We start from the raw sequence: 18,622 nt of genomic DNA on the forward strand, positions 1-18,622 counted from the left end.
ACAAAGCTGGGAAATAAATCTTCAAATTAAACTGAACGTCACCAGCTTCCACCTAACATACACAAACGGATAAACTGAGTTCCTAAGTGGCAAATGAATTTTAATATTGATATTTACTACAGGACGCACTGTAATCACATGACACTGCACCTTGTTTTAGCTAATGAAGGGGTCACACAAGCCACCATCTCTTGGGAGCAAAAACCAAAGTTATACCTTTAGAAGAGGATGAGTTAAGAGATGTTTTTCACTGAACTTCAACAAGTGAGGATGCAGAGATAGAACCATCCCAGATGTGTGAGCAGTACTCTGTTCTAGGAAGAATCACTTTATATAAACATCGGGGCAGAAGGAAGAATCAGTCTGTATAATCACAGCAACTGCTCAAAAGAAAAGAAATTTCAGCATCTAAACAGGACTCGCAGTTTCTTGGAGGCAGACTTAGATATTTCCATTATTTGGGATACCCAAGAAAGAGTGGATGTTACAATAAAACCAAGTATGTTTATCGAGTCAAGAGGAGAAAAGTGGTTTTTATCCCCATTGGAGGCTTCAGTCCACAACAAAACTCTATTGAAATATAGGGCAAGTTATGAAAGGGAAAAAAAGAAAAGTATTTACAAATTTTGAAGGATGTGAAAAACCTTTCTTTTATGTCCCAAGTCATAGTTATTGTGAAAAACATGGGAGGGCAGAGAATTCCAAAGCTTCAAGATGTAGGGAAAGAAACTGTTGTCAAAATGGCCAACCCTTGAGATGTCAGTGGCCACATAGTAATGTGATGCAACAACTTGCTGAGTATCATGTGGCCAAACTAGTGGTGGGAGCACACAAGCGGCCAGCACTCAAGAACAGAAACCAAAGTAATACCTATAGAAGAGGGAAAGTGATCTAACATTGCAGTGTACGACAAGTGTGTTAAGTACTGAAGTTAGCTTGGGAGAGTTTTTAAGTCTGACTGCTTTCGACAACTCTGTCAAACATGGATGCACAGCTAGAACCAGAGCAGTACTCCTTGGATGAATCAATCTTTTGTATAAACAAAGCTACTGTTCAGAAGAAAAGAAATTTCAACACCTAAACAGGACTCCCAGTTTCTCAGAGTCAGACTTAGCTATTTCTGTTAGTGGGGTTTTCAAGAAAGAGTAGATGTTACAGTAATACTAAATATGTTTATTGAGTCAAGAAGTGGAAAAGTAAATCTTTGGCTTTTCTTTTTTTTTTTTTTCTCTCTCTCTTTATGTTGGGAGACTCCAGTCACGGACAAAAGTTTACTTTAAGGCTGGGCCTTAATTGAAATATAGAGGGTTATGAAAGAGAAAAAAGAAGAAACAAGAAAAAGTATTTACAAATTTTGAAGTGAAAAACCTTTTCAATGTGCCAGGTCATAGTTATTGGGAAAGACACAAGAAGGTAGAGTTCTAAAGCCTCAAGGTGTAAGGAAAGATTCAGGCATCAGAACAACTCACCCTTGAGTTGCCAATGGCCAAACAGCAGTCATGTTATGCAGCTGCTTGCCAAGTACCTTGTGCTCTAGCTAGTGGTTGGAACACAAGCATCCAGCACTCAGGGGCAAAAACCAAAGTATGTAATACCTATAAAAGATGGAAGGAGAACCAATATTGTGGCATTGGGCGAGCAGGTCAAAGTATTGAGGTTAGCTTGGGAAAGTTTATGTCAGACTGCTTTTGACTTGACTCTGTTAAGTAAGGATGCAGGGCTAGAACCATCCCAGATGTTAAAGTTGTACTCTAAATAAGGACAAATTAATCCTTGTATAAATGGAGCAACTATTCAGAAGAAAGGAAATTTCGTCATCTAAAGAGGACACTCAGTTTCTTAGTGGAAGACTTAGCTATTCCCATAATGTGAGGTTTCCAAGAGAGGACATTGTAGTAATACCAAGTATGCTCATTGAGTTGATAGGTAGAATTACAGAACTATCAACGGAAACACAAGAGATGGGTAGAAACTGGGTCTTGAAGGTATTAAACTTAACTAGATTTCATCTATCCTGCTGAGATGTCCTGCACAAGTTTGAGTTTATTGAAAGTTGTGTCGAGACGAGATGCAGACCAGATGAGAGAATGATCAGCAGAATTGAAGGATGTGGAGGAAAGCAGTGTTGAGTCATCAACATATGAGTGCACTTAGTTATTTGTGGAAGAGAGAAAATCTTTGATAAAAAGGAGAAAAAGTGTAGGGGACAAGACAGAACGTTGAAGGACACTGCTGTTGATTAGGGTAGGGGGGCTCTGATCTGTCAACAACCACAGAGATAGATCAGCCAGAGGGGAAGCTAGATGTGTGGGATCAAAGTAAGGCATGGAAGCAAAAACAGGGAGGCTTAAAGATGAGACCCTGATGCTTTTTCTTTTTTATGTGTCAAGGGCAACTACATGAGACACCCCAAAATCTTTCAGGGATGAAGACCAGACCATAGTGAGATGGGAAAGAATACCACCAGTAGATCTTGCCTTACAGAAGCCATACTAGTCATCACAGAGAATACTGCAAGATTCAAGATGGCTAAAGATATGAAAGTTGAGGAGGGAGTCAAAGACTTTGGAAATGGACGATGTCAAAGCAACAGGATGATAGAGGGAGGAAGAATGGTCATCCTTCTTAGGGATGGGATGCATTGATGCATAATTCCACGAAAATTAGTTCTTAAACAGAAATTGAACAAGAACAGCAGGCACATGTACAAGTTAAGAGGAACACTCTTTCAGTTCATGAGGATGGATGCCATCAGTACCATAAGCCTTGCTTATTTCACTATCTGAAAGCAACCTCAAAAGTAATTTACCAGGGATCACAAACACCAATTTTTTCTCCAACTTCATCATTATATCAATGAGATCCTCATTTGTAATTAAAACTAAATCTAATGTATTCACATCACAAGTAGCATTCTTGACTAATTGGATTAGGGCACTATCTAGTAATTTAGGTAGAGTCCATGCCTGGAAGTCCTTAAAAGGGATTATCCCCATTTAGATACTGGTATGTTAAAATCTCCTGCTGTGATAGAATCTTGCTCATGAAAAATTTCTAGTAACTCATCATAAAATCTCATGTACCTCTGGTGTGTGTGTGTGTGCGTGTGTGGGGGAACACTTGCTCAACTCATTCTATGTAATTCTAGCCATACCTATAGCCAAATGGTTGGAACAACAGATTAGAAGTGGTAGGATGGAATAAGAGACAGGATCATTAAGTAGAAACATTAAGTAAAAGCTGGAAGTAGGAGCATTAAGTAGTAGTAGTAGGTTAGAACATTAGATAGAAATAGTCAGTAAGAGACTCTGAAAGCACTGCGCAAAAGTTGCCCTTTGCCAGTGGCCTGTTAATGGTGAAGCACTAACTACTCATTCTGTGTAACTCTAGCCATATGTATAGCCAAATGGTTGGAACAACAGATTAGAAGCGGTAGGATGGAATAAGAGACAGGAGCATTAAGTAGAAACATTAAGTAAAAGCTGGAGGTAGGAGCGTTAAGTAGTAGTAGTAGGTTAGAGCATTAGATAGAAATAGTCAGCAAGACCCTCTGAAAACACTGCGCAAAAGTTGCCCTTTGCCAGTGGCCTGTTAATGGCGAGGCACTAATTGCTAAAATGAGACACAAGAGTTAACCAGCCTATGCTGTTGGATTTGGTCACTGGTCGACAAAATAGTTGGACGCAAGAGCCCACAGGCCAACATAACCCCTACAAGAAAATACGAGCTAAGAGTATATTCACAGTCAAAATTCTGATTGTTCAATAGAAGAGCTGTTTCCTCGATAAGCATAAAGTGGTCTATGATAGTCCTTTATATTCCCAATTCTTACAAAATTTGCCATCTCAATGATATGATGAGTACAAATATGTTCCTTTACTTATATAACACCTCAAAGCTTTGTGGGGGAGGGTGGTGGATATTTTAATAATAAAGTATAATAAATGAAATATATATATTAGAAAATGCAATAGGAAAATCGTATCTGGTATGGGTGCAAAACTCAAAAATATAATCTATGGCCAATCAAGCAATGCATCTTTTTACTACTTACAATCTAGTCATCATATCTAAGCCAGGACATTTGACATTATGTAGTATCAACTTAGGACGGAAAAAAGACAACTGAAGACCATTCCGTTTCACACTATATTTAGGAATAAAGTTTTTCACATATGTCTGGCAAGTCATACGCAGATGATGATGAATACACTCATCCCAAATAGTTCTTAACAAAAACAGAACAAAAATAAAAAAGTATTTTTCATTCTCCGCATTGCTGCATCTCTTAAATGAAAATGGTAGAATCGGCTACATGATTTCAATCTGGGATTGAGTAATTCGGCTAAGTATCAATAACCAACCCAAAAAAAAATTAATTTTACACATTTTCTAAAAAAAATGTTATAATACAACACAAAATGTCTCTATGTATAAAGATATCGCTATCGTGACAGTATATGACAGACTTGGGACCTGCCTAGCATGGGCCAATGAGCCTCTCGCGGTATCATAATTATGTTCTTATGAATTTTTACTTTGCTACAAACAATAATTATGTCCATCTAATTCATTATTGAACACCTGAGTAAGTGTATCATATATTTTCTACATTAGAGATGTTCTAGCCATTCAATAAACTAATATTCCCTTATACATAATAAATCCATTCATGATCACTCAAAAAATATATATATAAAACAGGCTTGATACATTCTGAAATTCATTTTACATCGCTCTCACGGAGAATCTATATCTGCAAAGGTTTAAAATCAACATTGATAAGGAATTATGGATGTAAATGGTATCACATATGGAAACGGACAATAATGTGTACGTAATCATATACATTTTAGTGCTCAGGAATGATTCCCAAGACCTCAATCACATTTTCTATACTAAGATTTACACACTGAAGAATGCCAAATATCACAAATCAAGAGGTTTTAAGGTAAAATTTATGTCAGATAGTTTATCCTGAGGAAATCTAATACAGTATAGACAGAAATAGGACAAAATAACCCTGAGAAATATCACACTTCTCAAAGCGGAAAAAAAATAGTGAAATCAAGTTCATTGAAGTGGCTATGCGTCTTCAAACAGCATCTCCACCACATCAGCCTTGGCACACTGCTCTTCCTCCAGCCTCTGTGGACTCCCGAACTTCATTAGGGTCGGGACTGACCTCAGCTTGGTGCGGGGGTCAGTCCGGAACACACACTTGGGGTCCTTCCAGAAATTCCGGCCTCCTACCCCAACGTAGATGAAGACAGCATCCCCAGGGGCTTTGTCCAGGGCCCCTTTGACCACTGGCTCTGCCGTCACACAGTCAGGACACCAGCTCTTCCCCTGGGCATCCTTCGAGCCGGAAAACAGGACGAAGATGGGTTTGCCAGACGACTTGAAGGAATCGACCTGCTCCACGAAGGCATCAAAACCCTCAACCTCAAACTTCTGCACCATTTTGGCCAAGACAGTGCGATGATGCTCAAAGTCTAAATATCTCTATCCCTTTGCGAGATCACGTTGTCAAGGGGGTGTTTCCCCTTGCAAAAGGCACGACAAGTGATAAGATAAATGATTCTCCCGCGAACAAGAGCAAACGCACGTCCTCATCCCAATGGCATCATCTCCCTGAACATCAATGTATATTTAAACTTACCTTTTATTCGATGAGGATGACCTGCCCACATCACCTGGTGAATATTCAGGTAGGTATTCGTTCATTTTGTCCTCAGCATCCTCTCATAATTGTTTATATCGGCCACGGAGACGAGGCATCCGTGAAGCTTCACCCGAGTTTTGAAACGACTGACGGTTGGGCTCGGAAGCTTCGAGTATCATCCAACTCAATTATTATTTTCTTGAGAGCATCACCATAACTTCAGAAGAAGTGTAAAGATGTGGAAAATTATTATATGCATTAGAATTAATTTGATATCACTTTTAGTCATATATATTAAAAGATAGACATATTTCTTGCCGAGTGTACTATACCCAGCTTTTTATATCGAGTGCTTTGACATTAATATCTACACCCTTTCAATTCTAAATAAGTATTATTATGTATCTCTGCATATGATAATTAATAAAGTGAGTTATTGCAATTATTTCCCTTGTGTGTGAACGCGCGTCTCGGGCCTGGCGCCCTCTGGAGCGGGAAGATCTCGCAAGTTGACACCCTCCCCCGCAACTCACGAATATATCTTACTCATTTGTGCTTAAACTGACGTGTCACGTCTTCACCATCGTCTTCATTGAAGCACCTTCTCCATAGCGCAGCGTGGAGGAGCAAGGAGTGGTGTAAGTACGCTGACAGTGGCACAAGATATGGCTTAATGGCCAGGACGCAAATCCTTGATGCCCGCCCATCCCCACAGCCTGATGACCTGCATGGCCGGTGCTAATTCGCCTTCCTTCAGCATCATTAACTGTCTTTAGTCTGCCGTGACTATGTACCAGGTATGTAAATAGATTTTCAGTACTCCGTGACTTGTAGGAAATGAGTAAGGTCGATTCTTGGAGATTCCTTGGGTAAAAAAAATGGCGGGAGTTCGAGAGCAAAGGGAATAGTCCAATGTCTACCCGATATTACACCGTTATTTAATGTCTACTTAATAAACAGTGAGGAAACTTACTTGAAATCTTTGTATATTGATGTGTAAAAGTGTAGATTACTAATTACTTGTATGGTCTTACCTGTACATTTCAATGCAGCAACATTATCTTTCCACCAGCCACAGATGGCGACCTGGCACTGATCACTAGGGTCATATATAGGACGAGTCGTAACAATTTATTTTGTCATTCACCTGCATGTTCATGTTATTCATACCACAATGGACACTGGGATCATTTACGAAACAAGAATGGGTCTAGCTGTATACATGACCAAACTCTGTGCCTTGATTCTCCTGGTTTTTTGCAAAATACATTAAAATTTATGTGAATTGAAATGGCGAGGCATGACAATGGTGTAAACGCAGCCTCAGGTTAGGTTAGGTTAGGTTTCTCTCCCACCTCGATCTCGCCCTTCCTGCAGTGTTGCAGATGGACGCTTTCCGTCTGAAAAAATGTGGGATACGCCCTTCTGCAGCGCCACACTGACTTCGATGGAGGCTGTGGTATTGAGATTCTCGTTTTCTTTGCCACGGGATGACAAGATATGCCATGGAGATTAAAAAAAAAAAAAAAAAACTTGTGTCAGGTGTGTAATCCATGATGACCTACATCCATTATCTACTCGGCCTATGACAAGTTGGTCGTGGCCATTTTGAACGACTACACTACACGACGCTGTAGAGATTCATTTGCATCATCTTTCCCTAAATATACCGTACCATCATTGAAATATTTACGTTTTTCCACTCTTACAACACTGATCTCAAAAATTTCTGACTTCTTCCTCGTCCACAAACAGCCTCGAATGGATCCAGTGATCTGTTGCTGTCTGCATTCCGCGTATCTTGCATGACCTGACCCCGGCAGCCCCTCGAAGCAGAGGTGAACGTTACACACACACACACACACACACACACACACATTCTTACGTCATACATGATTCCCATCTCCATCCATCACCACCGTGACCCCGTCATGCAGTAGAAGGGTAAAGTAGTTGTCCATGATGAGCACATAACCGTCCATTGTCGACGATCCCATCTCGAACTTTCCATAATTCTCTGCTGACCTGTTCTCTCACACGGAGGAAAAGGAAATATTTCCTCTGTGGCTAACTGTCTGTTTGGATGATAGCCACACGTTAGTGAGTATGGAAAAAAAAAGACATCTCATCACACAGCACCATCAGGCGTCTTTGCTAAAGGGAGCAGTGTCTCGTGTGGAAGATTGCGATGGCTTGCTATTTCGTCTACAGACAAGGAGGAACACTTGTATATCTCGAATCCAAGTCCCCCCCATCTCGTGTATTCTTACATATAATGTTTTTTTTAATGTAAATGAAATAACGTGTCACGTCTTCATAAGTGTCTGTTTCACCATTCATATATATATTTTTTTTTTACCTGCTTATACTGAATGTCTTCATTCCTCAACTATACATCTTGCTACTTCTGTCATCATGTAGATTTGGAAACTACGATATTGCTCAGACTAGATCTCATCACGATCATTTTTTTTTTCAACTTCGTAATTGGTCTATATGTCACATTATATTATTATAACCATATCCCCTGATAACGCTTAAAAACCCGTTGTCTATAGCCTATCAAGCTCTGAATATCTTTCATTTTACTTTGAACTTTTGCATCTCCATTTAACAATTTTGCAAATACTTTCCTCGTTTTTGAGTATAACATTCTATTATCCTTTGCCCCTCTTGTTTTTGTTTTTTTATAGTGCATATTTTCATGTTTAAACCTCTGTATTTTCATTTAGACTACTACTTGTAGTCTCATGCCTCATGTGTCCCTTGTATCCGCCCTGACACTTTTTTATCCTCATACCAGCAACCTTATATAATATTCGCAACAGGTTACTTTTTAGCCGAAATCAGTAGTAGTTTAAACTCTCGACCAAGTAAGTTAATCATAGCATTTTCTTCCGTTCCATCTTTATCCTGTGTGGTATTTATATACCCACCATTCACTATTACCGTACTATAATACCCTAAACCTTTACTCATTTCCAGTTTCCTATTTTTTCACTTATCACAGAAATGTTTTTGTAACTCGTCTGAAACATTTAAACGTTATTAACGAAATATTAACTAATAGCTGATAAAGAAAACCAATGTAGCTACATCTCTTTTGCATATAATCATATTGATGATGGAAGGACGAGAGTTGTAGATATGCTGTATTGATTTCAGGAATCTGTTTATTGATATTGTTTCTGTTTACGTACTCTTAACATGGATGATACGTAACTTAAACTATAATGAATGACTTGAAACTGTATGATTGAATTACAGTATCGCTGGTGTCTCAGAAATGTCTGATTGAACAAGAATCTAAACTTACTATATTTTCAGTTATTAGAAGAATGTCAAGCATTCTCATCCATTAAAGATAATCTCATACAGAGCATGACGTTTGAAACTCAAGTTCTTTGAGCTAAATGGTATATCAATAAAACAGTCGTAAAATACTTATATATCTTAGCTTTCTATTCCTTTAGGAGGTTTACAAAGTCATACAATACCTCTTATCTTGGATGCAAATCCTTATATAGTGTTAAAATTGTTTTAATTCTTAAGTTTTGATGATAATATCGCGAAGAAATGATAGTATATCAATAAAACAGTCGTAAAATACTTATATATCTTAGCTTTCTATTCCTTTAGGACCTGAGGTTTACATAGTCATACAATACCTCTTATCTTGGATGCAAATCCTTATAGTGTTAGAATTGTTTTAATTCCTAAGTTTTGATGATAATATCGCGAAGAAATGATAGTATATCAATAAAACAGTCGTAAAATACTTATATATCTTAGCTTTCTATTCCTTTAGGAGGTTTACAGTCATGCAATACCTCTTATCTTGGATGCAAATCCTTATATAGTGTTAAAATTGTTTTAATTCTTAAGTTTTGATGATAATATCGCGAAGAAATGATAGTATATCAATAAAACAGTCGTAAAATACTTATATATGTTAGCTTTCTATTCCTTTAGGAGGTTTACATAGTCATGCAATACCTCTTATCTTGGATGCAAATCCTTATACAGTGTTAAAATTGTTTTAATTCTTAAGTTTTGATGATAATATCGCGAAGAAATGATAGTATATCAATAAAACTCGTAAAATACATATATATCTTAGCTTTCTATTCCTTTAGGAGGTTTACAAAGTCATGCAATACCTCTTATCTTGCATGCAAAACCTTATATAGTGTTAAAATTGTTTTAATTCTTAATTTTTGATGATAATATCGCGAAGAAATGATAGTATATCAATAAAACTCGTAAATACTTATATATCTTAGCTTTCTGTTCCTTTAGGAGGTTTACAAAGTCATGCAATACCTCTTATCTTGCATGCAAATCCTTATATAGTGTTAAAATTGTTTTAATTCTTAAGTTTTGATGATAATATCGCGAGGAAATGATAGTAATGATAAAAAAAAAGTTCGAATCATGGTTCATTTAGTGGTTCCTTGATGTTCGGAGCAGCTTTGGTCGACTACCATATGAACCACCGCAGTACGCATGCGCTCCCCAGTTGACACGTCGGAAGACCAGCTGGAATTGTTGTGTCTCATCAACTCATCACCACCTTTGTGTTTCATTACTTTACTTACAAGCCACAATGGTAAGCGTTTTCCCACATAGTTATACACGTTTATAGGAATTCTAAGCTTGTGTTCTGATGATGTAGAGGTTATATTACTCATTTAAGACTCTGCTATGACACCGCTGTGTGGCATATCAAGACCCGGTCCTTATAATACTTAACTCTTTTATTATTTCATATATTCATTCTTTAGTTTTGCTACTGGACACCTAGATGTGACCTGATATCAGATACGAAAATTAGGTGATATACATAGGTTCTCACACACAGCATTTAGAAAAGACTGGGTCAGTGATCTTGGGTATTTGGTCTTGTGTTCTGTTTTTGATATTTAGCTTCTCACATTAGCCATTCCTTTGAGAAACTGCATCATATTATCTATTTCTGGGATATTTGATGAAAATCATTTAAGAAATGAGCCTGTGGATGTCAGAAGAAGCATTTCAGGGACATTTTGATTCTATTAATGAATTCCTGAGTTATTGTAGTTAAGGTATATTTAATAAAATGGGTAATAGCAATATCTTTGTATAATTATTGGTGGATAGACTATGACTGAGAGAGTATTTATTTCCGTGGCTGATTGCACGTTATGGTAAAGCGTTGAGAAAATTGGTACGTTTGAAGTTTTTGGGTTTTACTGTTTTTTTTTATGATAGGGTTTTGTATCTCCCTTTTTGATGAATGTTGGCTTTTATAATTTTTGGTTTCATGTAGTATATACTTTTTAAAGTAATTTTTTTAGTCTTTTTAATTAACTGGTTAGATTTCCTTCACTTTAACTCTATATCCCCATGTGAATCCCTTGGCCACTGTCATGATTGAAAACAAGAAGCATTTTATCGCTTCGATATCATTGAAATGGATTCAGCGGCATTAGATATTCATCAACGAACATTTTGCCTCATATTTTGAAAAATGGTGATGCAGAGCTGTTGGTAATTTTTAATACGTGGTGTTGCTAAGCTTTTTTGGGGGAAATGCAAGTTTTGCTGTGATTTTAACGAGGTACAGCATGATTTTGTCATTTGGGCACCTAACGAAAGTACGGAAGGCTTTGAATTTTAGAGCGAAGGTGGGGCTAGATTATATACAGAGAATCAAGTGAATATGTATGAAATGTAAAGAATCGCAAAGGATTGATAACCGACCTTCACCATAATATATGAAATGTAAGTCATGGTCCTTACGGTACTGATAGCATACATTAAGAAAAGGTTTTAGGGATTCATTGAATGTTTTGTGTAGCCATTAAAGGATTGATGTAAGTTTCTTTGCTCTTAATGTTTTTAGGTACTGTATTATACATTATAGATTTGTTGCACATGAAATTGTTGCAGATGTATATATTCATTATTAGGTTGATGTAAAGTCACTAGGAAGTAAAAGTGTTTTGCTTGCGAATATAAAGTCAAAGCTTGGTAGGTAGACAATGAAGTCTCATTATATTTAGTGTTTTCAAAAACCCCTGTACAACCATACTGGGGGAAAAAGAGAGAGAAAAAAAAACTAGTATTAGTGTATTTATATCATGGAATGTTAAGTTCTACATTTATGAATTTGTTGGAAACTGAAAGAAGAATGTTTGAATATTATAGAATGTCTGAAACAAAGCCCACAGTACAGAAGATTTGATTGGAATTATATGTAATATTTTGTAGACATATGGAGAGAATGACTAAGGAAAGGTTCAGAAAGAGGAAAGATGTATTAGAAGTGTTGGGAACAAGTGGACCAAATTGGAGATGGAGGGATGGAATGAAAAAGATTTTGGGCAGTTGGGTCCTGAAAATCCAGGAGAGTGAAAGATGTGTACAGGACATAGTCAATTAGAACAGTGTGGTACACTAGGGTTGACGTGCTGTCAGTGGACTGAACCAGGGCATGTAAAGTGTCCAGGGTAAACCACAGAAAGCTCTGCAGGGCCTTGTTGTTGATAGAGAGCTGTATCGTGGTGCATTACACACGACAGCTAAAGGGGATGAGGGGATGCAGCCTTTCTTTATCTGTTCTTGGTGCTACCTTACTGATGCAGGAAACAGTGATTGTTTTAAAAAAAAATTGTCATGAGTTCAGTGGATGAATGGAGGCTGTTTATAAGCATGATTTACATTTATGTGGTATGTTTGGTGGAATTTTTAGAATTAAAGACTTTTCTTTAAATAGCCACTGCGTCTAGACGTGAAGCGGAAGCTGACAGCGCGGTCTGACCGTGTAAAGTCAGTTGATCTGCATCCAACAGAGCCATGGATGCTGGCATCACTCTACAATGGTAATGTTAATGTTTGGAACATTGAGAGTCAGCAACTTGTCAAGAGTTTTGAGGTAAGTGCAGAACTGTTAAGGGATTTTAAGAATGTGTAACAACTAGGCACTTTGTACAGTTAACACTGAGTCTATATGTGATCAAACCATATTCTGACATTCATTTAAAAATGGAGTAAGGGGTTGCTAATGTTGTTGAAGAATGATGTTTCAATGCTCTTAGGGTATATTATACATAATTGCATGACATTACATTGTAATTGGTGTTTGTTGCTTCAAAAGCATTGTAGGAAGACTTCAGGAAAAATATCAAATGAATATGGCAAATGTGCTGGCTTATAATGAATTTTTTTGGCATATTGACTACTCATTTTGAAGGAATAGTTGCTTAACGGCTAAAGGAAAGAAAGATGCCGATCAGTAAATTACATTTTTCCTCACTTTAAAAGTTTTATTACTGCAGTAGGTTAAACAACAGATCATTTCAAGTATAACAGAATTTCAAGTATATTTATTTGCATGGTTTCCCAGAAGCTTTTATGAATCATACAGTAGTATTTATTCTAGTAAAGTATTGTTATTTATGTAAAACATGAGAACAGTATCGTCCAAGTATTATTTAATTTCTCCATATTACAAAGATTCACATTAAAGGCGGTGTTAAAATGTATTCCTGTATGGTTGTTTATGAAATTACTGAGGCACATTTGATTATCCACTGGAAATAGTTTTCTATTTATACACAATCTGTTCTTATCCTGTCAGCATAGGTATGTCTGTGGTGTTTACTGAAAAAAATTAGTTCATTATTGCATTTTATTTGTGTGTTGTGTATAAGAAATATAAGGAATACGTATACTTCATTATGTATCCACGTCTTTTTATTTCATTGAACATGACTGCTGGTTCAGCATTTATCAGTTTCTTGCTGATGTTCTCAACTTGTCTAACAATTGAGAACATTAGCAAGAAGCTAATAAATGCTGAGAATAGCATTTTTGAAAGAAGATCTCCTGCCTTGATACACAAATATCTCTTTATTTTGCACATATTGACTTGGGGTGGTCAAGTTTACTCGCACCAATTCACCCAGTGTTTTGTGTGCTAAGTGAAACTTATGAGTGTGTGCATCTTTATGAATATATCGCAATTTTTATGTTTGTGCACTAAGTTGACGTTTATTACTGTATATCTACTGTACTTTTTAATGATGGGAATGTGTTCAACAATGATTTGCATTAAACTTCAGTTTTTCAAGTTTAATCATCATAGCTTGAAATCTAGAGAATGTATGCTAACTTATATGGATTGAAACAAATTTGACATGAATGTATGGAAACAGAATTTAGATGGCTGATATTATGAAGACTGTGTATTGTGTATTCATTTTCATAGATTGGTTAAGTATGAGGATATAAAGGACAATAATTTGGAAGATAGAAAAAATCGGAAAGTGTGTGAGTGTACCCAATAAGTTTGGGAGTGTGCTTTTGATAAATGATGAATTATATAAGGAGATGGAGAAAGTACTTTAAAAGGTTGTTTGGAAACGATGGTAAAAGGGGGAGATAGGGGATAGCAAATTATATTTAAGAAAAAAGAAGAGAGTACAAGGTAGGAGATGAAAAGAGCAGTAATCTACTTTAAGAATGCAAAAGGTGGGATGATGGCTAGATTGATGATTAAGGTGCAGGAAATGAAAAAGAAAACATGGAAAAGTATGTGATAATTTGAAGTGCATGTGGATGTGCATCAAGGTTTTGTGGTTCCACCATACTGTTAAGTATCTAATGTTCTCTCTAAAGATGTAGAATTACCTATTACATGATGTGAGAGCATCTCTGTTATTAACAGTTGTATTATAGTATAAGCTAGACTTTGGCATTTGCATTGAAGTGCTAGGGTGTGGATGCTCTTTAGTTGTCATTGTAAAGGCATAACAAACAGGAATAGAGATAAGGTAAATGCATATTTCCCTAGAATTCAGGCTTTGAAAATTTGTGCATCACTTTAGCAGGACTCTTAAATGTGCTGGATGTTTCAGAGTGTGAATGTTCATACTGGAGATCTGCTTTTCTTTACCCTACCTCTGATGTATGGATGTAAAACCATAATTTACGTTAGGAAAGATACAACATAACAGTATTACAAATGGATGAATTGAATAGAGCTGTGGTTAGTGGATGATGGAATAGTTATAGTAAGAGCTGGATGTGTGGTGTGAAGAAATTTTGAGACACATCTGTGAAAGTGGAGCGGCAAAGTAATAAAGTGCTGTTATTGGTGTGCAGATTCATTTTTCACACTTTAACAGATTGGAAATAGGTTGATGTGTATGAGCAAACCAGGAGGCTTTGATGTACCTGATCAGTCTCGTGAATAGGAGTGAAGTTTAATTGGAGAGATATTTTAGGTTTGCTTATATTTAATGAGATACTTATAAATTTACTCCTTTAAGGTTTGCGATCTCCCTGTGAGAGCTTCAAGGTTTGTGGCTCGCAAAAATTGGGTTGTCACAGGTTCAGATGACATGCAAGTACGTGTATACAATTACAATACCCTAGAGCGTGTGCACCAGTTTGAGGCTCATTCAGACTATGTCCGATGCATTGCAGTTCACCCAACCCAGCCATTCATCTTGACATGCAGTGGTAGGTATAGTTTATATTTGACTGAAGAGTGTAGAGTATCCTTTTATTTATGTAGTGTCATAATGACAGGCCTATAACTTTCAACATTTTGAATGCTCTTACTTAAGGCACCTGAGATCCAGCTTGGAAGAGGTGCGATATTGATTACTACAACTGTATGTGAATAAAGTGCGTATACTGCATTTGTTTTGATATGGATGACTAAAGATTTGAGTTTTTTGCTCAGCTTTTCTGCTGCCTTGAAATCATTGTTAAAGAAAGTAATTTCCCATATAAAAAGATCTCCTCTCAAAAACTGATACTTTGCTGTAATTTTTGGCTTTAGATGTATGCCACTCCTTTTCCCATATCAATTAGATCAACAGAAACTGTGTATTGAATTTTTTTTCCTTGGTCATTGATATATCCCCCCCATTTCAGGACCCTTCCTTGTGATATATGTTGTTCAGACTTTTCTTTCTTATTTTCCTGCTAATGTGTCATTACTTTGAAATTCAGTTATTGTCTCACTTTTGCTCTTTGGAATTTCATCACATTTTTATTTTTGCATTGTTTGTTTACAGCATACACAGTATTTCTTCATCTAGATGTGCCCTATAGAATAAAACAGTAATCAGCATCTGGGGTCATCTTCCATTCAATTATATTTTTTTTTTTTGAAATGTCAGTTTGTAGCATTAATGTATTTGTTTGTGTGTTTACAAATCTTGTGTGCCTTACTTCAGCTCTCAATATCAATGAGCACTCATTGAAAAAACAACCCAACTTATTCTTCAAATGTTCTTGGTCTTCTCCAGACTCTTATGGCACAGCACCACTTTCTACAAAGCAAATTATACATAATAACTTTTTTATATCTGTAACCTACAGGATTGGTGAAGATGTAAGCATTCTCTGTATGAATAAGCAGCACTGTCTTTAATATTTATATGGGGATGAAAAAGTGTAACCAGCTTTTAGCTCAAGTCACAAATATGTTTACATTTTCCATTGTACAAAAATGGCTTGATCTTTTGACATCCTCGTATATGCTTATTTAATTGCTAACTGTGGCAATTCAAGATATTTAGTGTGCTCATTCTGTGAGACTTCAGTAAATGTAAAATGATAAAATTATAATTTTTTGTCTAGCCATTTGAAAGAGCTTTTATATGAAGAAAATTATATACATATCAATGTAGCACAATGTTACATGTATGGTGTACTTAGCAAGATCACCGGACATAGGATGTATCCTTCCTTATGGCATGATATATACACATATCAGTATGCAATTAAGTTGTAATTTTCAGTCATGGAGATTTCCATATATGTATATACATTTGTGCCAAGCACATTTGAATCACATGTGACAGTGACTCCTAACAAAACATAAATCAGGACAAAGGCCATAAACAAAGCAAAGTCCTCATTGTGCTTATGAGATTTGGTCAAGAAAAAGAATCCTTCAGCATATCCACCTTAAACTACTTCCAGTACATTATCACTGCAATATATTTGTGACAGTCATTTCTTTGTAACAGCACAAGACCCCTCCCACCCAAACCATCCCATACCACCTCCCTCAACTATTAGTGTATGCAAAACATATATGCACAGGAATGACTTAAAAGTACACACTGTCCCATCCAACTCATAAGACATACTTCCATCTGAAACTACTCTTCCCTGGCAAGTGCAAGTTACGATTTCTTGTCTGAGCTTTGGACAACACCTGTCTTTCCAAAAGTACAAATGCTGTTTCAGCATGTCACAAAACCCTTCATGTCTTGGGTGCAACTTCCATACTGAAGAAACTGATTACTTAGTTGCCATGTGCTCATTCCACAAAGGTACACGGACACCTTGAATAATACAGAAGTACTGTAGAGGAGGATCCTGAGACAGGTTGGTTGGGTGAGCGTGTGTGTGTGTGTATGATGATGTTTAATCACTGCTTTATAGTATCAATTCTCCTCTTTTTCTCCTAGATGATATGACAATCAAGCTGTGGAATTGGGACAAGAAATGGTCTTGCCAGCAAGTATTTGAAGGCCACTCACACTATGTGATGCAGATTGTTATTAACCCCAAGGACAATAACACCTTTGCTTCAGCTTCACTTGACCGCACTGTGAAGGTAAATTTCATGAACTTTTTTCATTGTGTATAAATGATATTATTAGGGACATTGCAGAGTCAAGGAACTCTTTCTTACTTTTATAATATTCTTTTTTGCCTCTCAAGCAGTGCTATCAGCCCTTATTGTAGTAGTGCCCTAGACATGAGGCTCCTTTCTCTCTTTCAGGGTTTTTAAAAGAATTTTGGTCAAGGGTAATTGATTTTCACATTTTAAGACACGTTAGGATTTTTAGACATGCATAGAACAGTAATTACAAACAAAAAAGAATAGTAAAGTGGATTATGAAAATGTTTCCTTTGGAAGTACCTGTCATTATGTATATCTTTCTTTTATGTGACTAGTTATGATAGAAAAATTCCTTATTAGATTATTAGGACAGATTCTTATTGTCACAAGCATCTTTCAAGTACTGTAGTTCTAATCTTACTTTTGCCTTACCAGGTCTGGCAGCTAGGGTCCCCCCAGCCCAATTTTACCTTGGAAGGTCATCAGAGAGGAGTAAACTATGTAGATTATTACCATGGTGGGGACAAACCTTACCTTATATCAGGTGCAGATGACTGTCTTGTCAAAATCTGGGACTACCAGAACAAAACCTGTGTTCAGACACTAGAGGGACACTCGCAGAATGTATCATCAGGTAAATCCATGTTCTGGGAAATAGTGTTTATTAGATATATGATGATTAAATTTCATGGTTTGTGCATTAGTACAGTATGAATGAATACTTGTTCTGACTTCTCTAAATGGGTTTTGAGCACAAATATTCTTTGTGTTATGTATATTGAATCTGGGAGTAATATTGGTAGACATCCTTAGCTTGTTACATTAGACATATGCAGTTAAAGTTAATTATTTACCACATGACCCTTCTTAATGGGCCTACTGCAGCTCCCTACCTGTGCTGTATGCAGCATTAGGGTAAGATGGACGTGTTTGGGGCAGGAAGGTCCTTGATGTTGCAAGTAGAAATGAAAAAAATGTATATGTATGGCACATGTTAAAGAAGATCCATACCTCCTCCACCATTCCATTCCCACATATGAATCACATCTGACCCAGTCTAATGACATTCTTTGTCCCAAAGAACAACAGTCACTTGTGAAACACTACTCATATATCAGCTACACACATGCCGCACCATTAAGCAGGAAAGTTCCGAAAATCTACACAAAATTCATCCTGAAAGAAATGCACACCTACCACAATATTCCAACAACATATCATGCATTAACATAAAACACTTTACCCCGCATAGACTGGAAATCATGCACCAACACTTGTGGAGGTAGTGAAGGTTAAATGAAACGGTTTTGGAGTTTCATATG

The 18,622-nt window shown here is 36.8% G+C and overlaps 3 protein-coding genes across 5 annotated transcripts in view; 1 reads left to right on the plus strand and 2 right to left on the minus strand.

Annotated features, from left to right (window-relative positions):
• LOC139757399 (transmembrane protein 107-like) overlaps nt 1–5,800 on the minus strand; it is a 14,469-nt gene extending 8,669 nt beyond the window's left edge. Inside the window, exon 1 of one of the 2 annotated variants that reach the window (XM_071677843.1) lies at nt 5,663–5,800. The gene's annotated coding sequence lies outside the window, so the exon portion shown is untranslated. Of the gene's footprint in view, nt 1–216; nt 328–5,662 lie in introns of those variants that run through there. The other variant, XM_071677844.1, reaches the window with a different exon arrangement.
• LOC139757401 (thioredoxin domain-containing protein 17-like) lies at nt 4,946–5,566 on the minus strand. The gene has a single exon (XM_071677845.1). It carries the CDS (start codon nt 5,461–5,463, stop codon nt 5,086–5,088), a length of 378 nt encoding a protein of 125 aa, XP_071533946.1. The 5' UTR covers nt 5,464–5,566; the 3' UTR covers nt 4,946–5,085.
• A 521-nt stretch (nt 5,801–6,321) lies between the features above and the next one.
• The window catches only part of beta'COP (coatomer subunit beta'), a 56,560-nt gene continuing 44,259 nt past the window's right edge, over nt 6,322–18,622 (plus strand). The window contains exons 1-5 of one of the 2 annotated variants that reach the window (XM_071677841.1): nt 6,322–6,462; nt 12,423–12,581; nt 14,980–15,172; nt 17,143–17,291; nt 17,736–17,934. In XM_071677841.1, coding sequence (XP_071533942.1) covers nt 6,454–6,462; nt 12,423–12,581; nt 14,980–15,172; nt 17,143–17,291; nt 17,736–17,934 — 709 coding nt within the window. In that variant the 5' untranslated portion in view covers nt 6,322–6,453. Of the gene's footprint in view, nt 6,463–10,145; nt 10,275–12,422; nt 12,582–14,979; nt 15,173–17,142; nt 17,292–17,735; nt 17,935–18,622 lie in introns of those variants that run through there. The other variant, XM_071677842.1, reaches the window with a different exon arrangement.

This window comes from Panulirus ornatus, chromosome 26, assembly GCF_036320965.1.
Source record: "Panulirus ornatus isolate Po-2019 chromosome 26, ASM3632096v1, whole genome shotgun sequence".
Lineage (NCBI taxonomy): Eukaryota > Metazoa > Arthropoda > Malacostraca > Decapoda > Palinuridae > Panulirus > Panulirus ornatus.